This window comes from Pithys albifrons, chromosome 1 (genome assembly GCF_047495875.1).
Source record: "Pithys albifrons albifrons isolate INPA30051 chromosome 1, PitAlb_v1, whole genome shotgun sequence".
Taxonomy (NCBI): Eukaryota; Metazoa; Chordata; class Aves; order Passeriformes; family Thamnophilidae; genus Pithys; species Pithys albifrons.
In genome coordinates, this window is record NC_092458.1 from 71,250,896 (window position 1) to 71,278,116 (window position 27,221).

The 27,221-nt window shown below is 41.6% G+C and overlaps 1 protein-coding gene across 1 annotated transcript; it reads left to right on the plus strand.

The window, feature by feature from the left end:
• The first annotated feature begins 220 nt into the window (after positions 1 to 220).
• SLC35F2 (solute carrier family 35 member F2) lies at positions 221 to 21,266 on the plus strand. Its single transcript, XM_071554807.1, has 8 exons — positions 221 to 507; positions 6,303 to 6,478; positions 7,207 to 7,334; positions 12,654 to 12,813; positions 14,448 to 14,604; positions 15,389 to 15,441; positions 16,096 to 16,250; positions 19,925 to 21,266. Exons 1-8 carry the CDS (start codon positions 347 to 349, stop codon positions 20,141 to 20,143), a joined length of 1,209 nt encoding a protein of 402 aa, XP_071410908.1. The 5' UTR covers positions 221 to 346; the 3' UTR covers positions 20,144 to 21,266.
• The last annotated feature ends 5,955 nt before the right edge of the window (positions 21,267 to 27,221 follow it).

A 27,221-nucleotide genomic window follows, 5' to 3' on the forward strand; every position in this document is an offset into this window, starting at 1 on the left:
GCTGGCGCTGCTGGAGCCGTGCTCCGCTCTGCCACCTGCACCACCTCCGCGGCTCGGGGCTCGCTGAGAGGAAAGCGGACAAGCAGCAGCCCCCGGGCGGGCAGAACAGCTCCGACCCGCCGCCCAAGGACGAGCGATGCCCCTCCCGGGGGCGGCCCCTCGGCGGGCACAAAGCCGGGGTCGCCCACTGCCGGGACCGTTGCCTGCCGCCACCCGGTACCGCTGCTCATCGCTGCCTCTCTTCCTTCCGCTGAGCTCCGCCCGCCGCCTCGGCAGCGCCCGCCCTCCGCTCTCCTGCGCTCTCTGCCTGCTCCCGGCGGGAGCGGCGTCGGGGCAGCGCCGCGCCATGGAGGAGGCGGCAGCGGCTGCCGGGGCAGCGCCACCCGGGGCTGCTGCTGCTGGGGCTGCTTCTGCTGCTGCTGCTGGGGCCGAGCCCCAGCCCGCGGCCGCCTCCGCTGCCCCTCCGCGCCCGCTCCTCGCTCTGCTCGGCGCCAAGCTCTGTACCTGGTGAGTGCCCGGCCTCCACGTGGGGCCACGCATCGCCGGCCTCCGGGCCGCCGCGGGTACCCAGGGAGGGAGGGAGCGAGGGAGGAGGGGAGGAGGACACGTCCCTTCTCCGCTCGGCGCGCTGGCGGCAGCGCGGTCGCGGTGCGGGGCCGGTCTGTGCCGCCGGGAGCAGCCACGCCGTGCCCGAGCCGGAGCGGGCCCGGGGGTACGGCCGGGCAGAGCCCAGAGCCTTCGGCAGCCACGGCAGGGGCGGCTCGGGGGTGTTGTGGCGCTGACCGCGGGAGCGGAACGCTGATGATGCCGGGGCTGCCGCGGGAGGGGGACGCTGATGCCGGGGCTGCCCGAGGGAGGGGGACGCTGATGCCGGGGGCTGCCCGCGGGAGCACCGGGGAGCGCAGTCTGCGGCTGCCGCTGGGCGACAGCGCCAAGGGTCTCTTCAGCCGAGTCTTGAATTAGCGAGTGATGATTTGACTTTGTCAGACTGCACTCTAACTTCTGTACACATGTACTTTTTTTTTCTTTCTGTAACTCTGGCTTAATATTTTTCCATTTTCCTGTTTTTCTGTAGTTTTATGTGCTCTATAGTTCTCGTTCAACATCATTGTGAAAAACAGGTCATGAGTGGCAGGGAAGGTAACAAAAAAAATAGCTGAGTTGAGGTGTGGAGTCCAGAAAGACCAATACCCCCTTTCCCTCCTTCATTGAATCCATTTAGGACAGAGACCTATTCAGGTGTATCTCTTGAAATACGGGTACTGGTTTAAGCATGGAAAACTTGTGGAAAAAAATCTGCCAAGCTGTGCAGACAGAGCACATATTCTAAAGCTCATACTTGAGAAGCACTGCTTTTTACAGGAGCAGGAGTACCTCCTCAGACTTCTAGAGCTACACTTACAGCTTCAGTTTTCATCTAGAAGGGGAGAAAATAATCCCTGGACCACAGGTTTGGTTCCTAATAATTATTGCATAAGATCTCCTGTTTGTCAGCCAAGGATGCGCTGGCTTTCCTCTGTAGCCTCTGCCTACATGCTGAGCTGGAGTCTGGTGACTGGACCGTGTGAAGGTGCGTGCTGGCCAAGCAGAGCCATAATCTGGGGCTCAAAGCTTGCTTTTCTCTTTTGTTTTTTTCTCTTTTCATTCCTCCTGCCTGTCAGGAGTAGCCCAGAAGGCAAAACAAAAACTCGTTGAGCTCTTCAATAACCTTACTTATGCTTGCAGTTTTGCCGGAGAGCTATGCTAAGTGAGTCTATGGATAGTGCTTGAAAGTAAAGAAAGTGCTTTCACTTTGGGTTTTTTTGAGTAAAACCAGTAGAAAGTATATTTCTGGTGCTTGAAATTAAACAAATCTGTCTTTTCTATTTTTTACCTTTTACAAATTAAATTGGCCTCAGTTTTGAAGCAGAACCCTGAAAAACACTAACTTGTGGCGACATTTGTTCTTAAAAATGTATTTTGTTGACCTGAGCTATGTGCTAGTAATGTTGCAGTATGGATTCTGTGTGTACTTGTGTTTTTCCTTTAACTAGCTTTCCTTTCCTCACGTGAAAAGTTGAGGTTATTGAAATTAAAAGGTCACTTGCCCCCCATTTAGGAAGGGTTCAGTATTTAAAACTAAATGCACATAAACTCTCTGTGTAGAGTGTTACCAGACTTTGCCTTTAGTGTTTAATTGGTGCCATAAATAAAATTAATTTTTGCAAAGGTATATTTATTTTAATGGAAAAACTTCACATTAAAGTGATATAATTTAGTAAACTAGTAGCCAATAAAATTGTTACCTGTGGGCTTATTAGATTTTCTTTAATTTCCACAGATATAGACTCTGATTTTATTTTAGTATCTTAGTGTGTTTTTATTCTGCATTTCACATGGAGCCAAGGAAAGCCAGCCTGACTTTCTCATGTTGTTGAGAGGTACACAGAGTTCAGTGTTCACTATAGACCAAATTGTGGCAAATGTTCGTGCTCTGAAAACTCCCAAAATTACTCCTAGTTTTGCTCAAAGCCATAGATACAGCTAGCTAAGATATGATGGCTGAATGGAGGGGGAGGAATAATTACTTAGTAGCCAGGTACCAAGCATGAAAAAACCCCAAACCGTCCTCCCCAGCTATAGAACTAAAAGGCCTTTTTAGACCACTTACCTTGCTTGTATCATTGGAGAGTCTAAAGTGAATTAGTCCATTTAAATGCATTAAAAAAAAAAAAAAGGAGAGAGGATCAAGTTCTGGCATGGAAAAGTTAATAATTAATATATTTCAAAAAATGATCAATTATTAATAAGAAAGTCAGTGTCATCTATGCTCATGTCAATACTAGAATAAATGGCAACTCATGTCTTTGAAGAATTTTTCTCAGAAGAAATTGTCTTGCAAAATGAAAACAGTAGGATTTAAAGTTTGCTTTCAAGTTTCTCAGAGGATCAAACACTTTTTTAAAGATACACTGTAAGCCCAGTGTATTGTGCCAGGTTGAGCATCTTCTCAATCTGAAGAAATTAGTTCTGACACTTTGGCAAATGCTGTGCGGGGGAACCATTGGTGCTTCCTGCTGGGGCTTCCACTTGGTGTGAAAAGGGCAGTCAGGTCAAGAGGCTGTTACCTTACACACAGCTGAGAAAGCTGCCAGGCATGTAGCATTTTGGGATTCACCGAAGACATTTTTTGAGGACAGCCTTCCACTGTTGGTGAGCGATGTCCTTATGTGTCTCTTTTGATGTTAACATTTTGTATCTCTTTGGGGAAGAAAAAAGTCCCTGGAGAAAAATAAAAAGGTCATGAAGTGTGGTGAAGCCTGTCAGATGCCTTTGGTACTGTAGAAATAAGCACTGTGGGACTGCTGAGACATACATTAACTAAACATCAGTGATTGCTTGGGTAGTAACCACAAAGTAAACAGTTCTGGATATTTTGGACCTGCATCTTTTCCCAAATGCAGAAATGCAAGGAAATAATTTCTGAGATGCTTTAAATTGGAGAGACTTTATTATTAGAAAATCTGAGGATTGGCTTAGTGAAGTAATTCCACTGCTTTGAAGGCAGCTGGGTCGTTCTTGTTTTTGGTAAGGCAGATCAATTGGTAGCAAATTTGAATGGCAGTAGCTTTTCCCCATTTTACCCTCTTACTGGAACATAATCACTATCCAGTTTGCCAGAACACAGTGCACAGAGTCCAGGCCTCTGCTGCAGAGAAGGTGCCATAGCTCAGGAGAAGTGAAGGTGCTCCTTGCATATCATATATCCTAGAGGGAAAATGTTTAAAGCCTTGCCCCGCAGAAGTCCATGTTAAACAAGCTTATGGGGTGGAATTGTTGAGTGCTATTCATTTTGTCGACTACACAGGCTTCGCAGCTTTGTTCCAGTAAACTTGCAGCAAGTTTGTCCAGATGTGCCTCTACTCAGGTCTGATCCCTTCCTCCACACCCTCTCCTGAAAAAGTCCAAGCACAGAGTGAGTTTAGTCCAATAAATTGCTAAAGGCGTTCTATGTGCCTTCTGTGCTGACAGTGAAGAAGAAATATTTTCTGCTAATTTGAGCTAGAAGCTTTATTTGAATAATAAAAAGTATCTATGTATTTTATTAAATGCCTGAAACCACTGTTTTGTTTGTTGTTCACCATGTTGTTTCTTCCTTGGAATTTCAATGGATTTTCTGTCTTCTTACCTGCTGCAAAGGAGCCAGTTTCACAGGTCTGGCAAAGAGCGAGCTGGAATCATCATCCATGCCTGCTGGAAGAGGTGTTCTCACCCCTGAAGTTTTAGTTAACCTATATTACATTTGTCCTAATGACAACTGATGAAATAATTTCTGTAGATGAACATTGGTCAGAATAATTAGCCAGAATGTGTCACGATCATTGCTGAGTTGTTCACCAATTAACACAACCAGTCCATGACCAGAATAGAAGAAATTATATATAATAGAAGTGAGGGAGCTTGAAAGCTTTTTTTTCCTTTTTTCTTTTTAATGAAAAAACTCGAAAGTATGTATTTTAAGCTGTGCTACAAAGTATCCATGGTTAATTTCTAGTCAAAATATGGGCTGTTGCCTACTTCAGCATTCAAAATGCTAGAAACAAGAATGTTTGTCCTTTCACACGCCACAAAGAGTTATGTGTGACTGGATAGAACCTTGCAAGATTCTCCCATGAGATAGATTTATATGGATCTATATCTATCTGTCTATATATCTATATCTATCTATATCTGTCTATATATCTATATATATATGTATATATAAAATGCACTTAGAGTGTGGATGTCCACAGTTGCTGGGATGGACAAGGCAAGCTGTAGCAAAACATAGGGTTCAAATCTTTTGGAAGTGCAGCATGGCTGGACTTTGCAGAGGTTCGCTGTCTCATCAAATGGAGGGTAAAATGTTCTCGGCAACATTTTTAAAGTCAGAAGAGTTTGTTTTCAGGCTGAATTGAGAAAAGGATTTATACAGGTGCATTAGAGTCTGTGTAAGGAAGATGTCTCCCTTCCAAAAGGAGGGATTGTTTGTATGATTTTAGTTGGCTTTAGCACTTTTGGACACACCCTTCTCATTGCCTGGCAGCTGGACTGCGCAGACTAGCAGGGTGAGCTGGTATTTACTGTGTCGAAGTCACCCACCTGGGGAAAATAATGAGTGTTACTCTCAGGTGGTGTGCCTGACACGTGGGTGTCCTGCCAGAAGTCATCGTAGTGCATAATCCTAATGGGATCCTTTCTTTCCTTGATGGATTACTTTGAGTGGGAACAAGTGAAGTAATTGTGCAGAGAGTTAAATTCTTATCAGTCTTCAGAGTAAGCAATTTAAATGTATAGACAGCACAGGGCTGAGCTCCTGTCACTGTATATTGTGTGTATACAGAGTAGGGAGGTACAAATCTGCATAGCTCCACTAGCAGGATAAACAGCAAGCCAAAAGATATGCAGTGGTATTTGCTCCTGTTTGTCTAGGATCTGGAATAGTTCATTTTATACTAGGAGAAAAATTGCTACTAAAAGACTGAGAGCTTTTTTTTCCCCCTAACTGTGGGCTGGACTTACGAGGACTTGTAAATGCAAACATGATCTTACTCAAAATGTATTCTTAACTCCATCCTCAGCTGCAGTAGAACATGATGAAATATATCTGAAAAAATCCACAATAAGTATGAATTATAATAATTCTTATTATAAAAAAGTTGGGTTTTTTTTTAAGGTGATGAAAAACAATCACTGGAACATCTTCCCAATAGATGTGGTGGAGTCCCCATCACTGGAGGTTTGCTAAATAGCCTCATCAGGCCTCCCTTTCCTGTGAGAGGTTGGACCAGATGATCTTTAAAGGTCCTTCCATCCTGAGCTGTTCTATGGTTAATGCTTTTGTATTTCCTTAGCACTACTCATCTTAGGGTCTCAGCTCACTAAAATTCAGCTCTCAGAAGAGCCTGAGACGTGTTGTAGGTCTTTGTTGACTGAAGTCAGAATGGAATTCAGTAGAGGACAAAGGATTTGACTCAAAACCTGTCTTAACCTCCTATTGAGTAGAGCCTGCCCAGGTGAGCTGCTTGAAGATCCTTCTTGCAAATTATTGCTGTCTCCATCACTGGTGGTGTGACACTTCTTACAGGGCTGTCCCAAGGTTAGACTAGATCTTCTGTGTACCCAAACCCCTGCTTGCCAGTAGGTCAGAACAACATCAGTAGGGAGTAGAAAAAGAACGAAGTGCCAATCTAAAAGGCATTTTCCCTTTACAACTAGCAAATATTTTTTAGAAATTTGAATGTTTATTTCTAAACTTACTCTTTTGTCTTTTATGTTCACAGGCATATTTTGAAAACGGTAATTCTGGGCCAGATGCTCTCCTTGTTTATCTGTGGGACTGCTGTTACAAGCCAGTATCTAGCGGAAAAGTATCAAGTGAATACTCCAATGTTTCAAAGTTTCATCAACTATTCTTTGCTGCTTCTAGTTTATACGACAATGCTGGCATTTAGGACTGGTATGTGAAATATGGAATGGGAAGTTCTGGTTCATCTTTCTTTTTTCTTTCTTTTTTTCCTACATTTTCTTTTCAGAATTTGAAACTAAGCAACTCAATACTCATCCAACTTCTAAAAGTTCCTGCTTTGAAATAACACATGAAAATCAATTTCAGAGGTTAAATGTACATTTATGATACCATTTCATGATACCTGAGTGATCAGACATTGGAATGGGCTGCCCAGGGAGGTGGTGGATTCACTGTCCCTGGAGGTGTTTAAGAGGAGATGTGACATGGCACTTGTTGCCCTGGTCTGGTTGACAAAGTTATGTTGGGTCATAGGTTGGACTTGATGATCTCAGAGGTCTTTTCCACCCTGGTTGATTCTGTGATATCTGTTTAAAGTTTTCTACTTTTTGGTTCGAAGTCTTATATTAGGGAAAATAGACTTTGTTGTAACAAGTTTCGTTACTGGAGGCTATTTAGTATTCCTCCTATTCTTATTAATTTACTCTTTAAACAACTCCAGTCTTGTTGGGGTTTTCCTCATGTGGAAGAATTTCTGTGCTTTTCACCTATTTGCATTGTCTCCTCTCAGACTGCATTTTGATGTCATTGTGTCTTTCTTAAACAGGGTCAGGCAAAGTCGAACATCTAGGTGTTATTTATGCTTCTAACGAGCAAAATTCCTTTGCAACATTTGGTTGGAAAGAAACACATATTGATTACTGCTTTCTTTTAAACAGGCAGTGACAGTCTTTGGCAAATATTGAAACAGAGGTGGTGGAAATATATTTTTTTGGGGCTGGCTGATGTTGAAGCCAATTACATGATTGTAAAAGCCTACCAATATACAACCCTCACAAGTGTGCAGGTAAGGACTGATCTCTCTTTTTGAACTGTTGCTTTTATTACAGTTTTGGACTGGTTTCTAAAATGAGATTCATAGGACAGACATGGAAGCTATTTAAGCCTGAAAAGAACTTTCCAGTATCTATTTTCTCTCTGCGGTACAGGGAAGAGCATCCTGTATCATGAATAACCTTTTCTGGAAGCAGAGAAAATTGGCTGGTATTGCTCTGTGCCAGCTTTTAAGCTGAACTCTAATTATTTTGATAAAAGCACTTCTAAGAGTTTGCTGACAGCCACTCAGTTTTTTCTCCTGACACAAAATAAAGATTTATGACCAGATAACAGTCATTCAGTACAGGTTCTTGCTGGTGAAAGCAAGGTAGATCTCTTGCCTACTCCTGGAAGCTTCAGGAGGCATTGTGAGATGTAACCCCACACGTGAGGACTCACTGATAGTTAGCTGGTGTTGCTGACCATGCAGTGAGGGACAAGCCCTGTGGCTCTTGGATGTGGCCCTTCAGGGACCTCTCTGGAAGAGGTAGAAGAGACATCAGCATGCCAGGCTCCTAAAGTAATATTAGACATCCTCTGCAACACCAATGCTTGATGCTGCATTGCTGCACTAGGATAAATCTCGTGTTCTGAAATAGTTCTCCAGGCTTAAGGGCCAAGGCTGGGGTTTCTTTGTCACCCTATACAGGCAAAAGCTGCTGGAGGAGTCAGTGCTTTCCTCCTGCCTTCAGCTGCAAGCTCCTGAGCTTACGTTGCTAGATCCATTGATCAAACTGTCTCAGGGCACTGAGCCGAGTGGGACTAAACCCTGTCTTTGGCTGGACTACTGGAGAGTCATGTGAGGCCCAACTTAGCTCATTGTGGGACTTCACAGCTGCTGTGAGAACAGGGAAATGGGATGGTGCAGAAGCAAGGAGGGAGTGTGTCTAGGTCATACCAGTTCATGCCTGCTGTTACCTGTGGGGATCTGTGACTGGGGTCATGGCCCCACTCACCTGAATAAAAAAACCAACATAAAATGCAGACGTGGCTGTTAGTTGTAAAGGAGTGTTTTGGTGTCAGTGTTTTACCGAGTCAAAGTAACAGGGGTTAATATTTAAAAGAACTACCTGTAAAGCAATAAACTCCTGTGGGCTGGGCTTCCTTTAGATAACTGCAGTAACTTTTCTTTGCACTGCTGAAGACCGGTTATGCCTGTTGGGTTGTTATTGTCACATTTCCACTTCATACTTATGTGTTATGACTCATTAGGCCTTTAATTTCCTTACAAATAATGGCAAAGACATCAAAGCTTTAAGAGCTACATGTTTCAGTCTCAAGATCAAGTTAAGCTGATAATTAAAACACTGTTTAATCATATACTTTACAGCTGAAAAAGCCAGGACTTTGATCCAAGTTCTCAGAAGCAGTAAAGCTATTCCCATGATATCTTTCATAGAAATTAAGAAAGAATAGATATAATAGGTTGTCCTGTCTGGTTGCCAAACTCAAGCATTTTCTGAGCCTTTTTCCCTTTTGGTAACCTTCAGGTTGATGCTACTTTGTGTCAGTAACTGTGATTTTGTTGTAGTTGCACATTTTCTAAAGTCACCGATTTCTCACTACTGTCAGAACTGAGATTCAGGAGGATAAAAAACCCCAAAACCCAAACAAAACAAAACAAACAAACAAAAAACAAATAAACCTCCCCAACCTGTGATTTGCTCTAGTGCCAGGCATTTGCTTTGGGTCATTAGCAGACAGTTCTGCAGCTATTTCAGAACCTGTGGTTCAGAGCATGTAATCTGATGGCCTGTCTGCAAGTACTGGCTGTGAGTGGATGCCCAGGGAGCATAAAAGCAGCACAGGGGTATATATGAGCTTCCCAGATACAGGGTAATCACTGTTAACATGCTGGCTGGCTGGAGCTGCAGCTCAGCACTGTGAAATGTAGCTTCAAAGGTAAGTTTTCTCAGCTCACCAAGGAACTTCCATGTATTTTCTCACACATGAACACAAAAGCCAAACTGATTTCCCTTTAGTTGTTATCAAATGCAGCATTTGACAGAAGGGAGTAGGGAGATTTTTAAGAAGATAACAGTGGGATGGCAGCTCTCATTTCTCTGTAAATAAAGGAAAATACTTTTATCCACAGGTGACCTCTTTCTGTTTGGCTGTGGCTGAGGCAGTGCCAGGAGAATTCTTGCTGCCAGTGTCCTGTCTTGTGGCAGGATGTGACTGTGCTGCTGTTTGACCACATATTACGACATGAAGCTGAGTGAGAGGAGGGTTTAGGTTGGATATTAGGAAAAGGTTCTTTACCCAGAGGCTGGTTGGGCACTGGAACAGGCTCCCAGGGAAATGGTCACAGCACCAAGCCTGACAGAGTTTAAGGAGTGATTGGACAATGCTCTCAGGCACATGGTGTGATTCTTGGCATTGTCCTGTGCAGGGCCAGGAGTTGGACAATGATCCTGATGGGTTCCTTCCAACTCAGCATATTCTACGATGATGTGATTTCATAGCGAAAAACAAGCAACATAGCTGTGGTTTCCTGTTTTAAACATGTTACTTGGCACATTTAGCATTTGCTCTGTAGGTAATTGGAATGGAAGCATTTTTCAGGCAACTATTGACAGAATATCAGCTGATGGAAAGGTGTTAACCTCAATGGGAGAAAACACAGGATGAGCTCCTGGGACTCAGCTGGAGGCTACCCTGAGGGAGCCATGTGAGGAAGTCAGCAGGATGAGCAGTTGAGCTTTCTTGCTTACAAAGCTGTCTGGAGCTGGCAATTATAAGCTAACCAATGACCTCCAACAGTCTATGATAATTTATTAACCATGTATTAAAATGTCTTTTAATAATGTACTCACCATATCTTTGAAACCTCCTATAAACAGTGTGGCCAAAGCCTGCCTGGCTTGAGTCAAAACATTTGTAAATCAAATCACCAAGTTATCTGGTTTTTTCCACTTGTAAAAATACAGGCTGGAATTGAATAAGATGAGGGTTTGATGAGGCTCTACTGGCAGTAGTAGTCAGGACCACAGTACTGCTGTAAATATAATAAAACCTGAATAAATAAACTTTATTATTTTAATTGGTTCCATTGACACAATTCATTGCAATATTACATCTGCTTTGCACCTCTTTGATCTTGATCCTGTACAGAAGAGCTCTGTAATGTCCTAGATGAAGGGAGGCAAGATCCAGTAGTTGGATTTCATCTGTCTGTAATTGAGGGTAATTTTCTCCTGGAATAGATTACCAGGATGTGTTCTTCATCATTTGGTGCTTGTGTGTCCTGGCTGCAAGTCCTACAACCAGGATTCTGTAGCTCTACAGTAAGGTCTTGGTCTGGATGCAACATTTCCCCATCTGGCATTACTAAAAGCGCTTCTGGTTCATTATGCATTACTCCTTTACATTCTCATTAAGCATTATTTTTAAAGGGTTTTTCTTCCTTTCTGTTGTGTTGAAAAACTGCTTGGAGGCTGTAAGGCTGTGTGCTAACATTTCAATTGATGGGGAAATGAAAACTTCTTAGATGATGTCTACTACCAGAGGGGTAAAAATTTTACTTTCTAATGTTTGTAATATTTCTTGATTTTGATACTAGTCAAAAGAGTAAAACTTGAAGGAAATGTTAGAAGCATTTTCTTGAGTCTAGACTAAAAGTAAGACAGAAAACAAGACCTGTGACAAGATATTCCTAGCGTGATACTTTTCCACAGTATAAAGTTGTATTGAAATACTTGGTATCACATATTGGCACTTGGGTAGTTGTCTCATAATACAGCCTAGGCAAGTACTTTGGCACTTCACAAACAGACTTTACACACTGCACAAACTGGAGGCAATCCAAGGAACAAGGATTAGATTAGAGGCACTGTTAGGATTTATTCTGTAATAGCTTTCCTTAATGCTATGCTTGTGAGACTTTACTATGTGTAGTTATGAACAAGTAAAACCAGACATATCAGCAAAATGTTAACAATTTTGGTTAAAGCACTTGGAGATAATGGCTGCACTACTGGAAGCCAGCACAGAAGTCAGCAGAGGAGCTGACTGCAGCAGTACACTTAAGCAAACAGACGTTGGTAATGAACATTAAGGACTAAGGGCTTGTGGGTGCAGTGATCATGTCTCAGTCTTGTTGTCCTGGACGTTATACTTTGTTGGGACTTCAAGAGGCCAAGGGCTGACACTTGAGGGTAGTTTGTGAGCCATCTTTAGGAGGCTGAGTATGTTTTCTGCTATAGGCTGTTCCTTTATGTAGCTTTATGACACTCAACTGAGGCAGGTCAGAAAACACACCTTTTCTTTCCTCCAGACAAATTCAGAAACAAAATCTATTTCATTGAATTAAATAAGCTCAATGATATTTTGAGCAGCCTGGTCGAGTGGAAGGTGTCCCTGCTCATTACAGGGAGGTTGGAACTAGATGAACTTTAAGGTCCCTTCCCACCCAAACTGTTCTGTGATTCTGTGGGTGGCTCCAACAGTAAAGCAAAGATATATAGGAACATGTAGAGAAAGGAAAAAGAAGTCAGTGTCACTGCTTGTTATGAAGCACAGACTTCCTTGAACCACTGCTGTTCAGTCTGCTTGGGACACAGTCTGCAAACACATCTGAAGTGTTCCAAAACTCCTGTGTCTCTCTGGTGCTGGGGCATGGCTGAATTAGATTAAGTTACCTGCTTCTGACTGATTGAGAGTCAGCTTTGACTGAGTGATGAAAATGCATTGTTGGCTTGTATGTGTTTTTGTGGGAAGCTGGGAGATTGGGAAGGTGACTTAAGGAATGATGTTTTTCCTACCTATCTTTTGTTTTCACCAGTTTTGCACATGGTTTTCAGCACATGTACCAGTTTTGGGTTTTAGTATGATCCAGTTGACGGGGCAAAAAGTCAAATGCGAAGCAGTACGGTCAGATCCTTGTCCTAGTCACTTCAGTGTAAAATTAGATTACTTGTATCCATCAATAGTCCCAGATTTTTACTTTGTGTACATGGAGCCCTGGGGAGCAATGCTGATTCAGAGCAACATCCTAGCACTCATTTGTGAAGCTGCAAAGTTTTATTAGATCCATTATTGGAAAAGTTTCTAAATCAACACTTTCCTACCAGGAGGGAGTAGACTCCTCCTCCAGCTCCTCTTTCACTTGCAAAATGTTTTTAATGGTAAAATGTAGGTCTCACCACTCTCTTAAACACATCCACAGGGGTTGCTTTGCAGATTTCGTTAATACCTGATGTAAAGTAAGATCCTGTACATTTGCTTTCAGGACATTGCAGTCCAGATCTGGGGGCTGTTTGTAACTCAAACTATTTTCCTGTACACACAGCTGCTGGACTGTTTTGGGATTCCTGTGCTGATGGCTTTGTCATGGTTTATCCTCCGAGCAAGATACAGGCTGATACATTTTCTTGGTGTTGCCGTCTGTTTGCTGGGTGTGGGAACAATGGTGGGTGCAGACATTTTGGCTGGGAGGCAGGACGAAGAAGGTAAGGAGTCCTTTATGTTGGGGGGGACAGCAGAGAGATGGTTCTGCAGTGGGCTAATTTGTAAAGCAGGAAGAGGAGCAAATGCAGGGGGGCAGATGTAGTTCTGTTTTAAAAGAGGAGAACATACTGCTATTTGTGTTCTTGACCAGGAAGAGGAGGTAGTGATTTTATTAGGAGCTGTGGAATTTCTTTGCTTGTATGTTTGGATTATTTCTTCCGCTTTAAAAGAGAAACACTTGTGTTAAGCTTAAATTTTCCTGCTGTTCATTAGGCATGATAGTCTCATTTTTGCAAGCTTCTTAACTTTGACTATCATGTGAGGTGAGTTAGTAGAAGCTGCCTCTCCCTGCAACCCTTGTCTTGCTTCCACAGTATCAGCCTTCTGGCAACCAGACTTTTCTGATTTGCAGTTTTCTTTGAGTACAAATACCAAATAACAAGTTGGTCACAGCTGCTGACTTCTCTGAGTTGCCTTTAGCAGACCCAGCAGGAGTTGTTGGTGTATCCTCAAGGCCCATAGGTCACAGCCTGGAAATCAGGGGCTTACTACAGGAGAGCAAGAGAAGATGGGGCAAGATGCTGGGATTCCTGGGACCTCTGGGAGGGAGGCTGGACTCTGGGGACCAGGATTCAGCTGGGTGCAGATAAGCGCAGGTCTTGTCTCTTTGACAGTTGTCTAAATCAACCCATATCATAGGGATCTTATTTTGAATAAGAATTTTGAATTTTCAGTGCTAGAGGGTACAGAACAAGGTAAATTTCAGGACACTGTCTTTATCGGGGACATATGATAAGCCTGTGTGGTGTTATTTTGGGGCCTTATTGCAGGTGAGACAGGACAACCTGAAGTTTAGCTTTACTGCTAGGTGGTAAAGTATCTTGATCCTGAGGGAGAAAAATCTTTCCCTGGACTTTAAGACAGTTGTGCTTTATTTGCTGACCTGGGGATCCTTACTACTGCTTATCCTCATATTTTAGACTTTTTTTCTTAGTGATTGCCAGCTGGCTTAGGAAAGGAAATTTTAAATCAATTCAAGGATTTAAACAACACTGATCCTCTTGCTATTTAGCTAATGCATAGCAGCATTTACTTGATGAGTGATTGCAGCACAGGGAATCCCATCTGCACAGTATAAATACATTGCAGCAGGACACATGGTACCACCCATCTGCAGTGCTCACTTAAGACCTGTCATAAACCTGAAGCTGAGTCCAAGTCCCACCAAAATCGGTAGGCTGTGATTTTAGCAAGACTTGAATCAGGCCTTACTGCAAAAGTGGGGACAATATTCATGAAAGGCACAGAGCATTTCTAACCAGGAATTTTTTCAATTCCCTACAGTGCCCAAGGTCAGCAGAAGTAGAATTGGACCAGATGATGCAGCAGTGTCTTGGTCAGGATGAGATGTAAATGCTGGGCTTAGCTCATTGCAGACTGTGCAGAGTGAGATGAGCAGGCAGCACAGTCTGTGCTCAGACGCTCGTCTGCACACACAGGAGATGTTTCCTTTCCCCTTACCCTGGAATGCACTAGGAAGATAGAGATGTTAGAGAAAAATTTGCTTGTCTTTTTAAGGAAAGTTAAAAAGTGTTTGCAGCCTTACCCTTAATTGTGGATTAATATTTCTGTACAGGTAGTGACGTGGTGATTGGAGATGTCTTAGTGCTTCTTGGTGCTTCTTTGTATGCCATTTCTAATGTGAGTGAGGAGTACATTGTGAAAAATCTGAGCAGAGTGGAGTTTCTAGGAATGGTGGGCTTGTTTGGGACTATTGTCAGCGGTCTACAGCTGTAAGGATCTAATATTTATTTTAAAACTAATTAAGAATATTCTACAGATGATTGCTTGTCTACCATGAAATGATGTTATTAAATGAATTCTTTGTTACATATGCATTTGGTCTATATGGGAGTCCTTCCACTTGAGTTGATTTATGTTGCTGATCAGCATCTGTTTTATATCCTTTTTATTTGCACTACTCTTATTGCAGCAATTCTAAAACTGAACTCCTGCAATTCTACACATATGATACTTGGCTGTATTTTTGATTTTGTTGATGTTCATGAGGACGCTCAGTATACTGAGGACTGTTTACAGGAATGTATTTCTTAATGGGTTTTCTCTGTGGAAAAGTTTATGAGATAATTGTTAGCAGGAGATCTTCCATATTAAACTCAAGTTTAAAATGAAGCCTTGTATACTCTTACAAATAACCACATCAGAGTAACAGACCACATGCACTTAAGTCTATCTAATGAATTTTATTTCTCATCATTATAGTTAATGATTTCCCCAAATGGTATATCAAATAAAACAGAATCTTTGAAGGATTAAAAGCTTGTGAAAAAGGCCTGAGAATTAAATAACAGTGCTCTTGACTTTCAGGCACTTTAATTTTCAAGTCTTTTTTCATGACTGTTAGATATTTTGGTGTCATTCAATAAAATTTCAAACAAAAAATTAAGGGGTTATAAATCAAAATGTTTGTTATATATTTTGGAAATTTAATTCTCTACTTGAAAGTTTTTTTGTTTGGTTTTTTTTTATTGTATTATATCTTTTCTCTAACTCTAGAGCCATTGTGGAACATAGGGAGATAATGAGAATTCAGTGGAACTGGAAAGTTGGTATGTGTATGAAAAAGTGATATGAATGTTAAAGAACACTGAAAAATTAGATTTAGACTTTGACTGTTGGGATTTTCCTTTTGTTTCTCCGAATATTAAGCAGGATTAATATATTGCCACAAATTTATTTTCTGCTAACTTTGCAGCTTAGCAAAGACATAAGGTTTGCAGGATTGAACATTAAAGCAGGCTTGCATTTTACATATAACATGAAATATTTTTTCAAAATAAATTTAAATAATTAGAAATTAAACCTGTTTAATTACTGATATGTTGGTGTTGAACATCACAAGAACATTTTCCTGTTGTCCTTCCTAAAGAAATATTGGGAAAATTGATTTTGTAGCACATTTTGACCTTAACAGAACTAAATGTTATCAAGAAATATAGCTCTAAATTTCTTCAGTCAGCTCTTAATGTTACCTAGGAAGGAATTGAAACTTTCTTGTATAGATACAGTAATTCTTGAAATACAAGGTAGTTTTGGAAAAGAAGTATTTCTTCTGTGTTTTTCTTACATTTATGTTCCCACATTGTTTAGGAGACCTTATTCTAAAAGATAAAAATTCATAGTTCTAAAGCATCTGAAGACTATCAGTTTCTTTAAAATCATTGTTCTGTGCCTGAGGAGTAACTTGTCATCTTGTTTTTCAGCATTACTGTTCACGGTGTTTGCCCTGTGCATGTTTGGGCTGTACAGCTTCATGCCAGTTGTCATTAAAGTTACCAGTGCAACCTCAGTCAACCTGGGCATTCTGACTGCCGATCTCTACAGCCTGTTTTTTGGGCTTTTCCTTTTCTATTATAAGGTAAGGACCTGCATTCCTTCACTTTCATGTTGTTTCAGTTATATTCCCACTCCAAAATTACAAATAAAGCACAATGTTCTTAAAAGCCCCTGAACAGTTGTTTGCACCTGTACAATTTTGCAGCTTGTGTTGTTCATTGTTGGCAGCTGTGAATCGGTAGTCATTACTGGTTAATGACAGCATTGCACCATTAGGCAGAGAGTGGTTTTCAAAGTGTTTCACACTTGAAGGAATAAGTTAAGAGATAGTAAATAATTTCCCTAGATGTTCAAATGGTAGAGTTCTGCTGAAAGCCCAGTATGGAACTGTATGTTAGATCTGGTTCATGACTCCAAGTGCCCAAAGAAAGGATTTCAATCTTCTGTCCCAAAGAGGACCAGTTTGGTGTCTGAAAGAGGACCAGTTTGATTTTCAGAAATTAATGTTTTCATTTAGAAGCTTAATTGGTTCATTACAAACATCTTGGGTTAAGAATCAATCTCTCTCAGTGCTACTGCTAAGGAGAGACTAAAGGAACTGAAAACCAGATAAATATATTATGGTATATGCTCTCCAAAAGGCAGTTACTTTTGTTGTACTCTAAAATATTTTTGGCAGTGTCTACTCAAGTTAAATGACAGTGCTAAAAGGATTTCATTCCACTCTACACTTTTCATCCAGAATGATTTGTGAGAACCTGCCCTGTTAAAGCAATTGGAGTAATTGAGTCAGTCGCTCGGTGACTGGAAGGGCTTAATGAGAAGCTTGTGAACTTTGCTGAAGAACTTAATTTGTATTATTCTGTGTGGTTGCTTTCTCTTCAGCCAGAAGCTTTTAGGTCAGATTTGTTTCTGAAAATGAAGACAATGCAGAGATCTGGTAATGGTAGGATCTGACAACAGCTAGATTTTTAAGAGTCTCTTTGCACAGCTTTCCTCCCTGTTTTGAGTTCCAGAATTGCTCCAAGCTACAAAGCATCCATAAAAAATGAATGCAGAAAGCAAACCGTACTTAGATTCTAACAATTAAATCCCCTCTAAGCCACTTCCAAACATGTATTTTGGCACCCAGATAGCTTAACTCAGGAAGTGATTATAAATTTATGTTCATGATAGTGAAGAGCTTTGGAACGGATGTATTAAACTTTTATTCTTCTGGATTTTTCGCTTATTTTGGGGAGAGGTTTTTCTGGGAGCAGACACTCTCATAATTGCTAACAGGAGGGTATTGTAGTAGCAAAAAGGAAAAATTAATTAGAAAAGACTGTGGGATTATATTGAGAGAATTTCAGATATTTTTTGAAATAGGAACTTGCATCTGCAGTTAGAAACAAGTAGCAAAATGGGGAACAATAATAATGCTGCGTTCTTAGTAATGAGAGAATTTGAGATAGCTTAGGCTGTGCAAACTGAGAGAGCCCGATTTTAGTGTGGTTTTTAACATAACAGCAGCAGAAAATCATATTGCCAAGTTAACCATGTAGTTTCTTTACAAATGGAGCAAACAAAGCAGGCAGGACATTTGCTGGTTTGGAAGGCACCCTGAACACAGGAATCTACAAACACAAATACAGGGAATTGCTCTGTATTCCCTGTCACCAGATAATATTTCACAGCAAGCTGCTGAGGGCTTGGCTGGGCTGCAGAGCAGACTGAGCCATGCAGAGCTCTGAATTGCTGTGGTCTGACCGTGCTCCGAAACAGAAACAGCACAAACAGTGGCTACAGTAGAGACCAGGCCCAGGAATTGAGGTTTTAACTTGAGCACAGTGCTTTGCTAATGCACTTAACTTTCCAGCCTCAGTTTAGAGTGAGATGTGAATTTCACATGCCTGTTTTGAACTCTTTTTCTGTCACCCCATAATGAGTCTTTGCTGTGCTTCTTAATGAGCTCATTATATACCTGCAATTCCTCAAGAAACACTAAAAAATGTCTCCAAATGCTTTTGTTGTATAAACTCCTATGGAAGTGAGTATACTGTGCAGCCACTAGATGGAGTCCTCCAGTAGTCTTTAGTAGTCTTTAGGCTTGATGGTGAGAATGGGGATAATAAGCTGCACAAAGTATGACTGAGATCAATGCCAGAAGCAATGACGTTGTTGCAATATTTGAAATCAAAATTTAAAAAAATCCTGGGAAAAGAACACTGAGCTCTCCTCAAAAGCAAAAGGAAAAGAAAGATTGTAGGCCTGTTGGAGCAGCATGGGTGAGGTTCACCTGTGTCAATAGCTGCAAAAGCTTAAGCAGGCCTTGAATAATCAGCTACACTTCAAGAGCTTTGGCACCCTGACTTGGTGGCTGTATCTGTTCAGGGAGGAGTGAACTCAGCAGGATGAGACACCTCCATCCTTGTGTGTGCTGCAGTGTGAGAGAAGCCTGCAGCTCCTGCGACTGCCTGGTCTCACCTACCAGCCATGGGTCCTTGTGTACAAACACATGTTCACTGAGGGCCTTAATTTGGAGAATTTGTGCCGGGTTATTTGCTATAGACCCAAGCTCTGCCCATTTGATGGGAACGCACCACTCAGAGGTAGGATTACAGATGCTGCTGCTGCCTCCACTGACTGGGATGTGTTCAGAGCTTGGTGCTTCCTCCTGTGCAGCGTGAATGCTTGAGTCCAAGCTCCTCCAGGCCAACAGCCAGCAAGGTGAGGACAGAAGGCACTTAACACAAGGCCACTGTATTTGCTTTTGTGTATTGTCATTCGAGATTGTCCAAGCCAAAGGACTGCCAGCTAGGAACTGCAGTGCCAGAATTGTAGATGCCTTGGTCTTTTTTTGTATCAGAGTCCATTGTCCAGGTACTACAATTAATTTCATCCAGCTCTGCTGCTTGATAAACTAGAAGACATTTTTCAATCATGTCTAAGGAGGCTAAGGAGGTTAGGGAATATTTACAGTGGGATGTAGGATACACTATGTCCTTCCTCCTGCTGTTTAATCAGTGTAGTTTGACAAAGACAATATGAAGGATTTTAACAAATCTGCTGAAAAAGTTTTCCTGGCTGTAGATAACTTTACACTTTGTATTGTTGATTCTGGTGTTATGAAGTAGGCATTTATTTTTGTGTCAAGGTGGATGAATCTTGACAATTATTGGAATTTCAACAGGCAAGTGAACAATAGTCAGTCAAATGCCTGATATACCTTGGTGGTTCATGCTCTTATCTCACACCACTCTTAGGAGACCTCAAATGCTGATTTTGTTTCAAGGATTTACTGGGTGTAGAGAGCAAACTGGTTTTGGTCCAGTAAGTGTTAAGAGATCTGTGCAGAGAAGCAGCTGCTCTGGTGACTTTTAGAAAGATGAAGAGATTCATCTCTTGCTAGGACCTGAAATATTTGTCTATGGTGGATCAAAATTCTCTTAGGAATAGTGTGTTTCAACATTTGTTTGTTTAAGCAACTGTCCTTCAGTATCACCATATTTACAGCCATTCGTTCCCTCTGTTAAAATTCTTTTATGTAGACCCGAGGAAACTCCCTGTCCAGTAGTGTTGAGGATGAGATGCAGAGAAAACCAGCCAGCAGCTTAAGTCTTGAAGTAAATGGAGCTGACTCCAAGTCATGGTGATAATCCTTGTTAAAATAGTTTTTAAAAGGAGGGTTAGCTTTACCATTCTTAAAACAAGGCAGCGTTGACATGTTTTTACAATCAGACACAACTTAATGTATTTCTTCCTTTCCTCTGCCAGTTTTCAGGTCTTTATATCCTGTCCTTCATTATCATCATGGTGGGCTTCGTCTTGTATTGTTCCACTCCGACTCGGACGGCAGAACCCACTGCTTTGCCACAGCCTGACAGCACTGGCTTGGACAACGCTGCTCTAAAGCTTGAGGAGAGTGACATTGAACCTCCAGCCATAACGGTGCAGTTCACGAGAGAAGAAACTGTGGTGGTCAGCACTGATTAAAGAAACAGCAGCACTTCAAAACAGAGCGCTTTTCTTAATTGCCAAATTTCCCTCCAATATTAATCCAGAGACTTGTTCTACTGCCAAGGCATATGTCGTGATGTGCTGGTTTTAATGCACTGGAGAGACTGTTAAGGCCAGATCCTCAGTCAGTGAAATTATTAATTTGCCCTTGCAGAAAATCTGGCCCTTAGAAGAAGACAGATTAGTATTTATGTAAAGCCTCTAGGAAGTGAGAGACTGTTATTCTTAAAAACTTAATTAACTTAACAACAAATGCTTGGGGAAAAAACTAAGCCAAAGCAAGCTCTGAGGTCACTGTGTGGAGCAAATATATTTTATATTGCACTAGGGACCTAAATCTGCATGGTGCTATCAGAGGGCTTCATGGTTTCCACCCCTTGGTGCTGGGTGCCCTCAAGTAGCATCTTGCAAAAGCCGCTCAGCTTCTCACAGGATCTAGTTCTGCAAGCCATATTACATACATACACCTTCCACATGCTGGTGGATTTGCATTCCTCTACAGCAGGATTTCCTTCCTACATTCCTCCCAAATGTTCATCTCTTCATGTTGCTGCACTCCGTCTCGCAGCTGGGGCTGCTACCTGTATTGTATTTAGAATTTTGCTAGTAAGGAAAGTTGGAATATGTTTTTATAGTGCCTTCTATTTCACTCTCAGTGACCTTTTGTTTGCTGCATTCCCACTAGGTGGGGGAGGCAAAGGCAGGCCCTTGCTCTGTTCTGTAAGAACCGAATGTGAATGAGACAGCAAAAAATTTTGAACTGAAGTTCACTTCTCAATGAATTTCTCCATGAAGCAAGACAAAGTTCTTCTGGAAGAGTTGAATAAATTTGACATTTCTTTAAAAAATTGAATCATCTTAGTCAACTTTAATTGTAATACTAATCACATAATATCCAAAAGGTTAAGTGCTTTCAGTAGATACACTGGTAGGTTTCCTCCCCCTCTTCATATTTACAATAAATGATTAAAAAATAACAAGATTGCAGTTTTAACATCGATAAAACCATACTGGGTTTTTATTTTATTTTATATTTTGTATAAGCCTTCAGAGCTCAGGTGTATGAAGTAACAAACAAATAAAGTATTCAGCAGCTGAAGAGATGGTCTTGATTTGCTAATTTTCTTAGCTAGAATTTGTTTATTGCTCAACCTTATATTAATTACTTTTACCAACCAAATAATTCTTTTAATGACTGAGCTTTGCTCTAGAAGGAAATACAACATTTTCTCAAGATACTGGTGATGAAATGTCAGACTGCCTTTGTATGCTTCTGGTGTAGTTTATTCAAGCAAAAATAATTCAGGAAAAATCTTACCTGGTTGTAGTTAGCAATAGCAAAACAAAGGTTCAGCAGATACTACAGGAACAAGCATTGCTTTTTCACTGAGTAGTTCATACACAGAAGGGTGAAGAGATGCTGATGTTTTATGAAGAGCATTTGAGTCGCCTCCCATGTAAAATGCTTCTTTTGAAGGAGGATAGTATTTATTTTGCACTTTACAATTATGTGGTATGATCAGTGTAACCTAATGTAATGTAGGTTTTATCTCAAAGTACGTAGAGGAGTGTATTGACTCAGACTTTGGCCAGCCTTCAAAACACAGGACCATCTTGTAGCACAGTGTGAGTGCTCAGGCAGTAGCTCATCTTTCCGATACACAGACCACTGAAATAAAAATTTTGTAAAAGACAGGTGAGGTTCCAAGCACAGCCTATTAACTATGGATTTGTTCTTCCAAGTCTTTAAAAATCTGACTATGATAAGAGATTGAAATCTGATTCAATCCAATTGGGATGGACAGGACTTACACTGAGCCACATGGAAGGGGAGCAGTGCAGGGGACAGCTCAGCTTCCTCAACACTTAATCCCATGCAAAAGATTTTCATGGCACATTGTGGGTAATAGCTAAGATTAAGATGTGTGCTAATGCCACCAGTAAGGCCTGGAAGGTCTTTCAAGCTTTCAGTGAGGACAAAGTTGGCATTTTGATCAGTCCTTCTGTCAATGACTCTGTACCTTTCCTGTCCCCACAACGGCTTCCATTTCTCTCTTTGTGACACCTCTGGATGCAAGGAGCTCCTCTGGCAGCCTGGGATGATGGCCAGCTACATGCTGATGGTCATGCACACCTAGTATCCTACGCTCCTTGCCTTAAATTTCCTACTTCCACCCTATGTGGGTGAAGAAGGACAGAAGAGCTCTGCATTACAAACCAGCACCGTGGTGCAGTCCAAGCTCTGGGCACAAGAGGTACTTGAAGCCTGACCTTGCAAAGTCCTCAGCATGGAGTGCTTTCCTCTTGAACTTGCTCTGCGTGGAATGGGGCCAGATACATCACTCCTACTTGCTCTCTGTTGCATGAATCAGAAGGAAGGAGGTGCAGACTGTTTAAGATGCATTGCTTCAGAGCAAGTGACACATGTTGCTCTTCAGGAAGTAAATGTTCAGTTTGCTCATGTCTTCTGGTACCTCAGACTCAGGATGAGTCTTTAACACAAATCTTTACAGAATATTGAAATAAGCTAGGGAAAAAAATACAGCTGTCACTTGCATTAAACCCAAGAATCCAAATAAAAATGTGTGACATCCAGCCTCCCTCCAAGCTTTGGTTACAAGAGATCAAAAATTATCTGGCATCAAAATGGCATGGTGTGTTGGAAAAATTACTGTGGCAGTAATTGAGTGGTGACATTATCTATGTTAGTTTGAGGGAGAGGATGGGCTTGTGGACATCAGCTATTTTAAGATATTCGACCTTTCCTAAGTTGCAGTTCTATATAATGTGATATCTTGGACAAGCATATGAGTTCTTGTCAGCACCATTCATTCACACTGTGTATTATGGGATATTTCATTCTGTTATATGTCTATCTATTTCAGTCAGTTTAGAAAGTTTGACAGTGAGAAGTTGCACAAGGTACATGATCAATCATGAAATTTTGAGCAAGCAGAGATTCCTAAAAATGCGAATTGATGTGATTGGTTTGGCCTTTCAACAAAATGCAGCCTATTGGTAATTTTAGTGTTACAGCTGCTGAGAATCTGATGAGCAGTGATGTTACAACATTTAAAGTTTCACTGGAGGCTACACCTAAACCTATACTCATCAGACAAACAGCATCCAAGGTATTGGAGCTCTCTTGAGCTCTCTTGTTGCAGTCCTTGAAGGGAGCACTTCAGTTCTCCCTTGGAGAGGCCAATATTTATTTACTGAGTTTTCTTTTTTTGAGTGCCTAGTTTTAGGTGGAACCACATCAAGTCCAGAGACCCCAACCAAGTGCAATGTTCCATTTTGACGAGCTTTGGTGTCTGTAGCTGAAAGTTTTACAATTTATGTGAGAGATGAAAGAGGCATGGAGAGATTTTCTTAGCAGCTGTGGGAAACCCAAGGCTGATTCAGCAATATTTTGGTGCAGTGGTATCCAAAGTGTGCATCCTTCACTCCTCTCCAGATACAATTTAATTTTTCTCTTGTATAAGAGCATTCAAGAGTGAAAGTTACAGATTTTGCAGAAAAGAGCCAGAAGGAAAAATCTGATTACTTGTACAACACAGGTGAAGATATTTCATCTGATTGCTCAGAAGCGAAAAGCACAGCAGTGCATCAGATATAGGAAGAAAATTAACTCTATCCCAGCGAAAACCAGGAAAAAGTGTAGGTTTTAGTAGGCATCTCTTTAAAATCTTGATATTAAATTATCAAAACAGTATTGAATTAATCTCTTCTGGAAGTGAAGGTGTTGATTTTTTTTTCATGAGCTGGTTCTTGGATATATAAAGTATGAAGAGAGAAAATCAGAATTCTGAGATCTCTCTGAGAGTAAGCAGCTTCCAAAAGCAGGTTTCCATGCCCTTCAAGACTGATGTATTTTTGTTATGCTACCATCTGGGAACACTTGGGATATTTTCATCTTAAATGTATGGCCTGGGGTCGGTGTCACTGAACCCGCGACATCACCCTATGCAAAATAAACTTTATTTCACCAGCTTGTCTCTCCACAGTCTCCCTGGCTGAGCAGAGCTCGGGCAGCAAAGCAGAAAGATCACTGAGACTACAGGTGAAAGGTGTTTTTCAACCTCTTACATCATGGTATCTGAGTCTCCAGAGTACTCCTAAAGACTGGACAACACATACTGAAGCTAAATTGCTAATTCCAAAAAGGCATTAAAGAAGATGGCTTAAAAAATTAAAGTGGCATATTATTATTGTACAAAATGAAATTTTCATGTTTATTTGAGATGTTAAGATGTTTTTATAGAAATACTGAAGTTTATTAGGTACTGATGTCTGGAAACAGTGAAATATCTCCATAAGTACAGGTCAATGGAAGTTTATGTAAACAGCAGCTAGCGACAGTGGTTGCAATTCTTTGGGAATATTCTTCTTGTTACAGCAGTCCAGGGCAATGTTGCTACTCTTCAGCACCATCTGTTGACATCATATCTAATTATTTTAATTAGACAGACCTCTCTGACAGGCAAAAGCACACTTTCCCTGATACAACCATGTAATTCAGTAAATGTGTGATCAAGGAGGTGACTGGAAATGGGCTGAACGTGGCAGGAAAAGGCTGCACAAAAGTATGGCTGCATGCCAGTAGTCCAGAAGAGATTGGTTTTGCTTTAACCCATTATTATTTACTAAACCAGATAACTCATTCAGACACAGATTGTTATAACAAAATAGAGAATGTTTTAGGTTTTAGCCTCAAACTATCAGGCCAATAAAATACTCTCTCCTTGAAACTTTGACCAAAACCATGACAAAATTCAAAGTGACTGAAAAGGCTTGCTTAGAGTAAAAAAGATGCCACCAATGCCAGAAAAGGCACACTTCATGTTCTGATGATAATAGATGTGTATGCACAATATCTGTACCCTTGAAAAATCTATGCATATTTAAAACCTGTGCAGAAACAGGGTGCAACTTACATTCTTGCTTTGCTGCACTGTTTGTAGCAAAGTTCCTTCAAGTCAGTTGCAAGGAGACTGTGATGTTCCTTGGAGCTCAAAAACCTTTATAATTTGTCTCCCTCTGCCATCAACATAAGTGCCTGTTGGACGTCCCTGAAGAAATTGCTTTCATTTAACAAAGTTTATACATTGAATGTGTTAAAAAGAAATCCTGCTGGGTAATCCTATCTCTTGTAACATCTGTAAATTAATTTGTTTCTTAAGAGCAAGAGTGATTTGTAACTCACAACAAAGCTAAAGTAGCATGACTAAATTAAGAGGAGCATTCAGGCAGCTGGAACGCAATTACAGCATCAATGTACATGCTGTGTTAATGCGATATTAAGGTTATGAATTTAGTGAAAAGGAATCAAAGATACGCTTCCTTTCTTCCTACAGGGTTTGTCTGGCTGTGCTGACATGAGAGATGTCTGCATTAGCTAAACAACCTGAGGACTGTTTGTGGGTTTCATGCATGCAGACAGGAGGTGCCAACTTAGCTCTGCATTGCACCAGCTCACGGACGGCAACACACATTGTGCTCTGTCAGAAAGATCTTGCTTTTACTCTAGTTGTTTTCCTTAGTCTAAGGGAGGCAGTTGGTCGGAAGTGCATGGTTGCTCTGTTTGCACAGAAACATGGGGAGGCCAGGCAGGGTGCTGGGCATCTCTCACCCGTCCCTAGTTCTTGCAGGAGCTGCTGTGGGGTTTCCCCTGGGCACCAGGAAACACCTACAGGAGCCCAGTCCTTGCCTGGGATGCATTGAAGCTTCAGTAGTTTTCTCAGGATCTCAGTTTCCAGTGGAACATCATTTGCCAAAGGTGAATGGTCCCTTGGTCTCTGCAAAGACCATCTACTGCAGCAATACAGCTGTCATGGGTCTTCCAGCAGCATTGGTCTGTGCTTGTAAGGACAAAGTGAAGATATGGGGCCCCAAATAATCTTAACTGCAGTGAAACCTGGGTCCAGCCTCACTTTCTGGAATCCACTTTGAGATACATAGGTGATGAGTTTTCCTGGAGGGGATTTGCAACAGTATGCAAGGAACATGTTGCAGGATTTGGAATTACATCAGTCTTCCATCCTGATGAGGACCTCAGCCAGATTGCAAACTGAGGTGTTGCTACATGGCTCTGGGAGGCATCGACTCTGGATGCAAAACACTGTCTGAGACACATTCCTGCAGAGCCAGGTAACTGGCACAACTTTATGTTCATACCAGTAAATAAAAGAAGCTGTTTTTTGGCCCCTAAACCAAACCTGCAAGTTCAATCACAGCTGAGGTCCTGCTTCTGCAGAGTAGGGCATTCCCAGTGTAATGGCAGCTAATATGTAGAGGGCTCTATGAAATACCAGAAACCCACCAAATTTAACTTAGTCCCTATATTTGATTTTTCCCTTCTGTTTTGCTTCCTATTAATGTATTTCTTTGATTTTTTTGCCATGAAAATATCTGTCTGCCTTTGTCTGCTCAAATAATGCAACAATCAGCTTCTTTGGCTGGTTGGTCTAGCAGAAAGGAGAAGGTAGTGGCAACAAAAGAAGTGGCAACCGTCGGTCAAGGTGTGCTGTCTCTGACACAGACTTGCAGTAAAAGTAAGTTTTCCTGAGAAACTCTGAAACATCATGTAACTTGGCTGGTGCTCACACTTTGGTCTCCTGGAGCTGTGTGGAGGTTAGCCTGCCAAGGCAGGGCACTGAGTGGGTGGCAGTATATCCCTGGATGTTCACCAAAGCCTGAGAAAAGCAGCTCTCGGAGCAGGAATGGCAGCATTTGAAGAAGGCACTGTGTTGTGTGATTCCTTCAACCATCTCAGCACAGCACATGATACCCATGGCCACCGTGCTGTGCCTACAGCTGGTGGCTGCCTCCCCTTGAATGGTACTCAGCCCCCATTCTCCTGGGCTTGGTGAAAACCCCTGAGAATTTTGTCATTGTTTTGGGGGTTCTTTAGTTGCAGAGTTTGAAAAAGTGTGAAGGGTGAGTCACAGTCAACCAGTAGGGTGGTTTTATCTCACTAAACTGAGGATACACCTCACAGGCCCTGAAAGGCAGAATGAAGTTCTGTTTGAGCCCCCAGGAGGGTGCTGGGGGG

What these genes read in the sequence shown, in the direction of transcription:
- SLC35F2 (XM_071554807.1), top strand. Translation starts at nt 347, where the DNA reads ATGGAGGAGGCGGCAGCGGCTGCCGGGGCAGCGCCACCCGGGGCTGCT. An exon ending in TGGGAGGCAGGACGAAGAAG is followed by an intron (nt 12,814 to 14,447) that starts GTAAGGAGTCCT and finishes ATTTCTGTACAG; the next exon opens with GTAGTGACGTGGTGATTGGA. An exon ending in TCAGTGGAACTGGAAAGTTG is followed by an intron (nt 15,442 to 16,095) that starts GTATGTGTATGA and finishes CTTGTTTTTCAG; the next exon opens with CATTACTGTTCACGGTGTTT.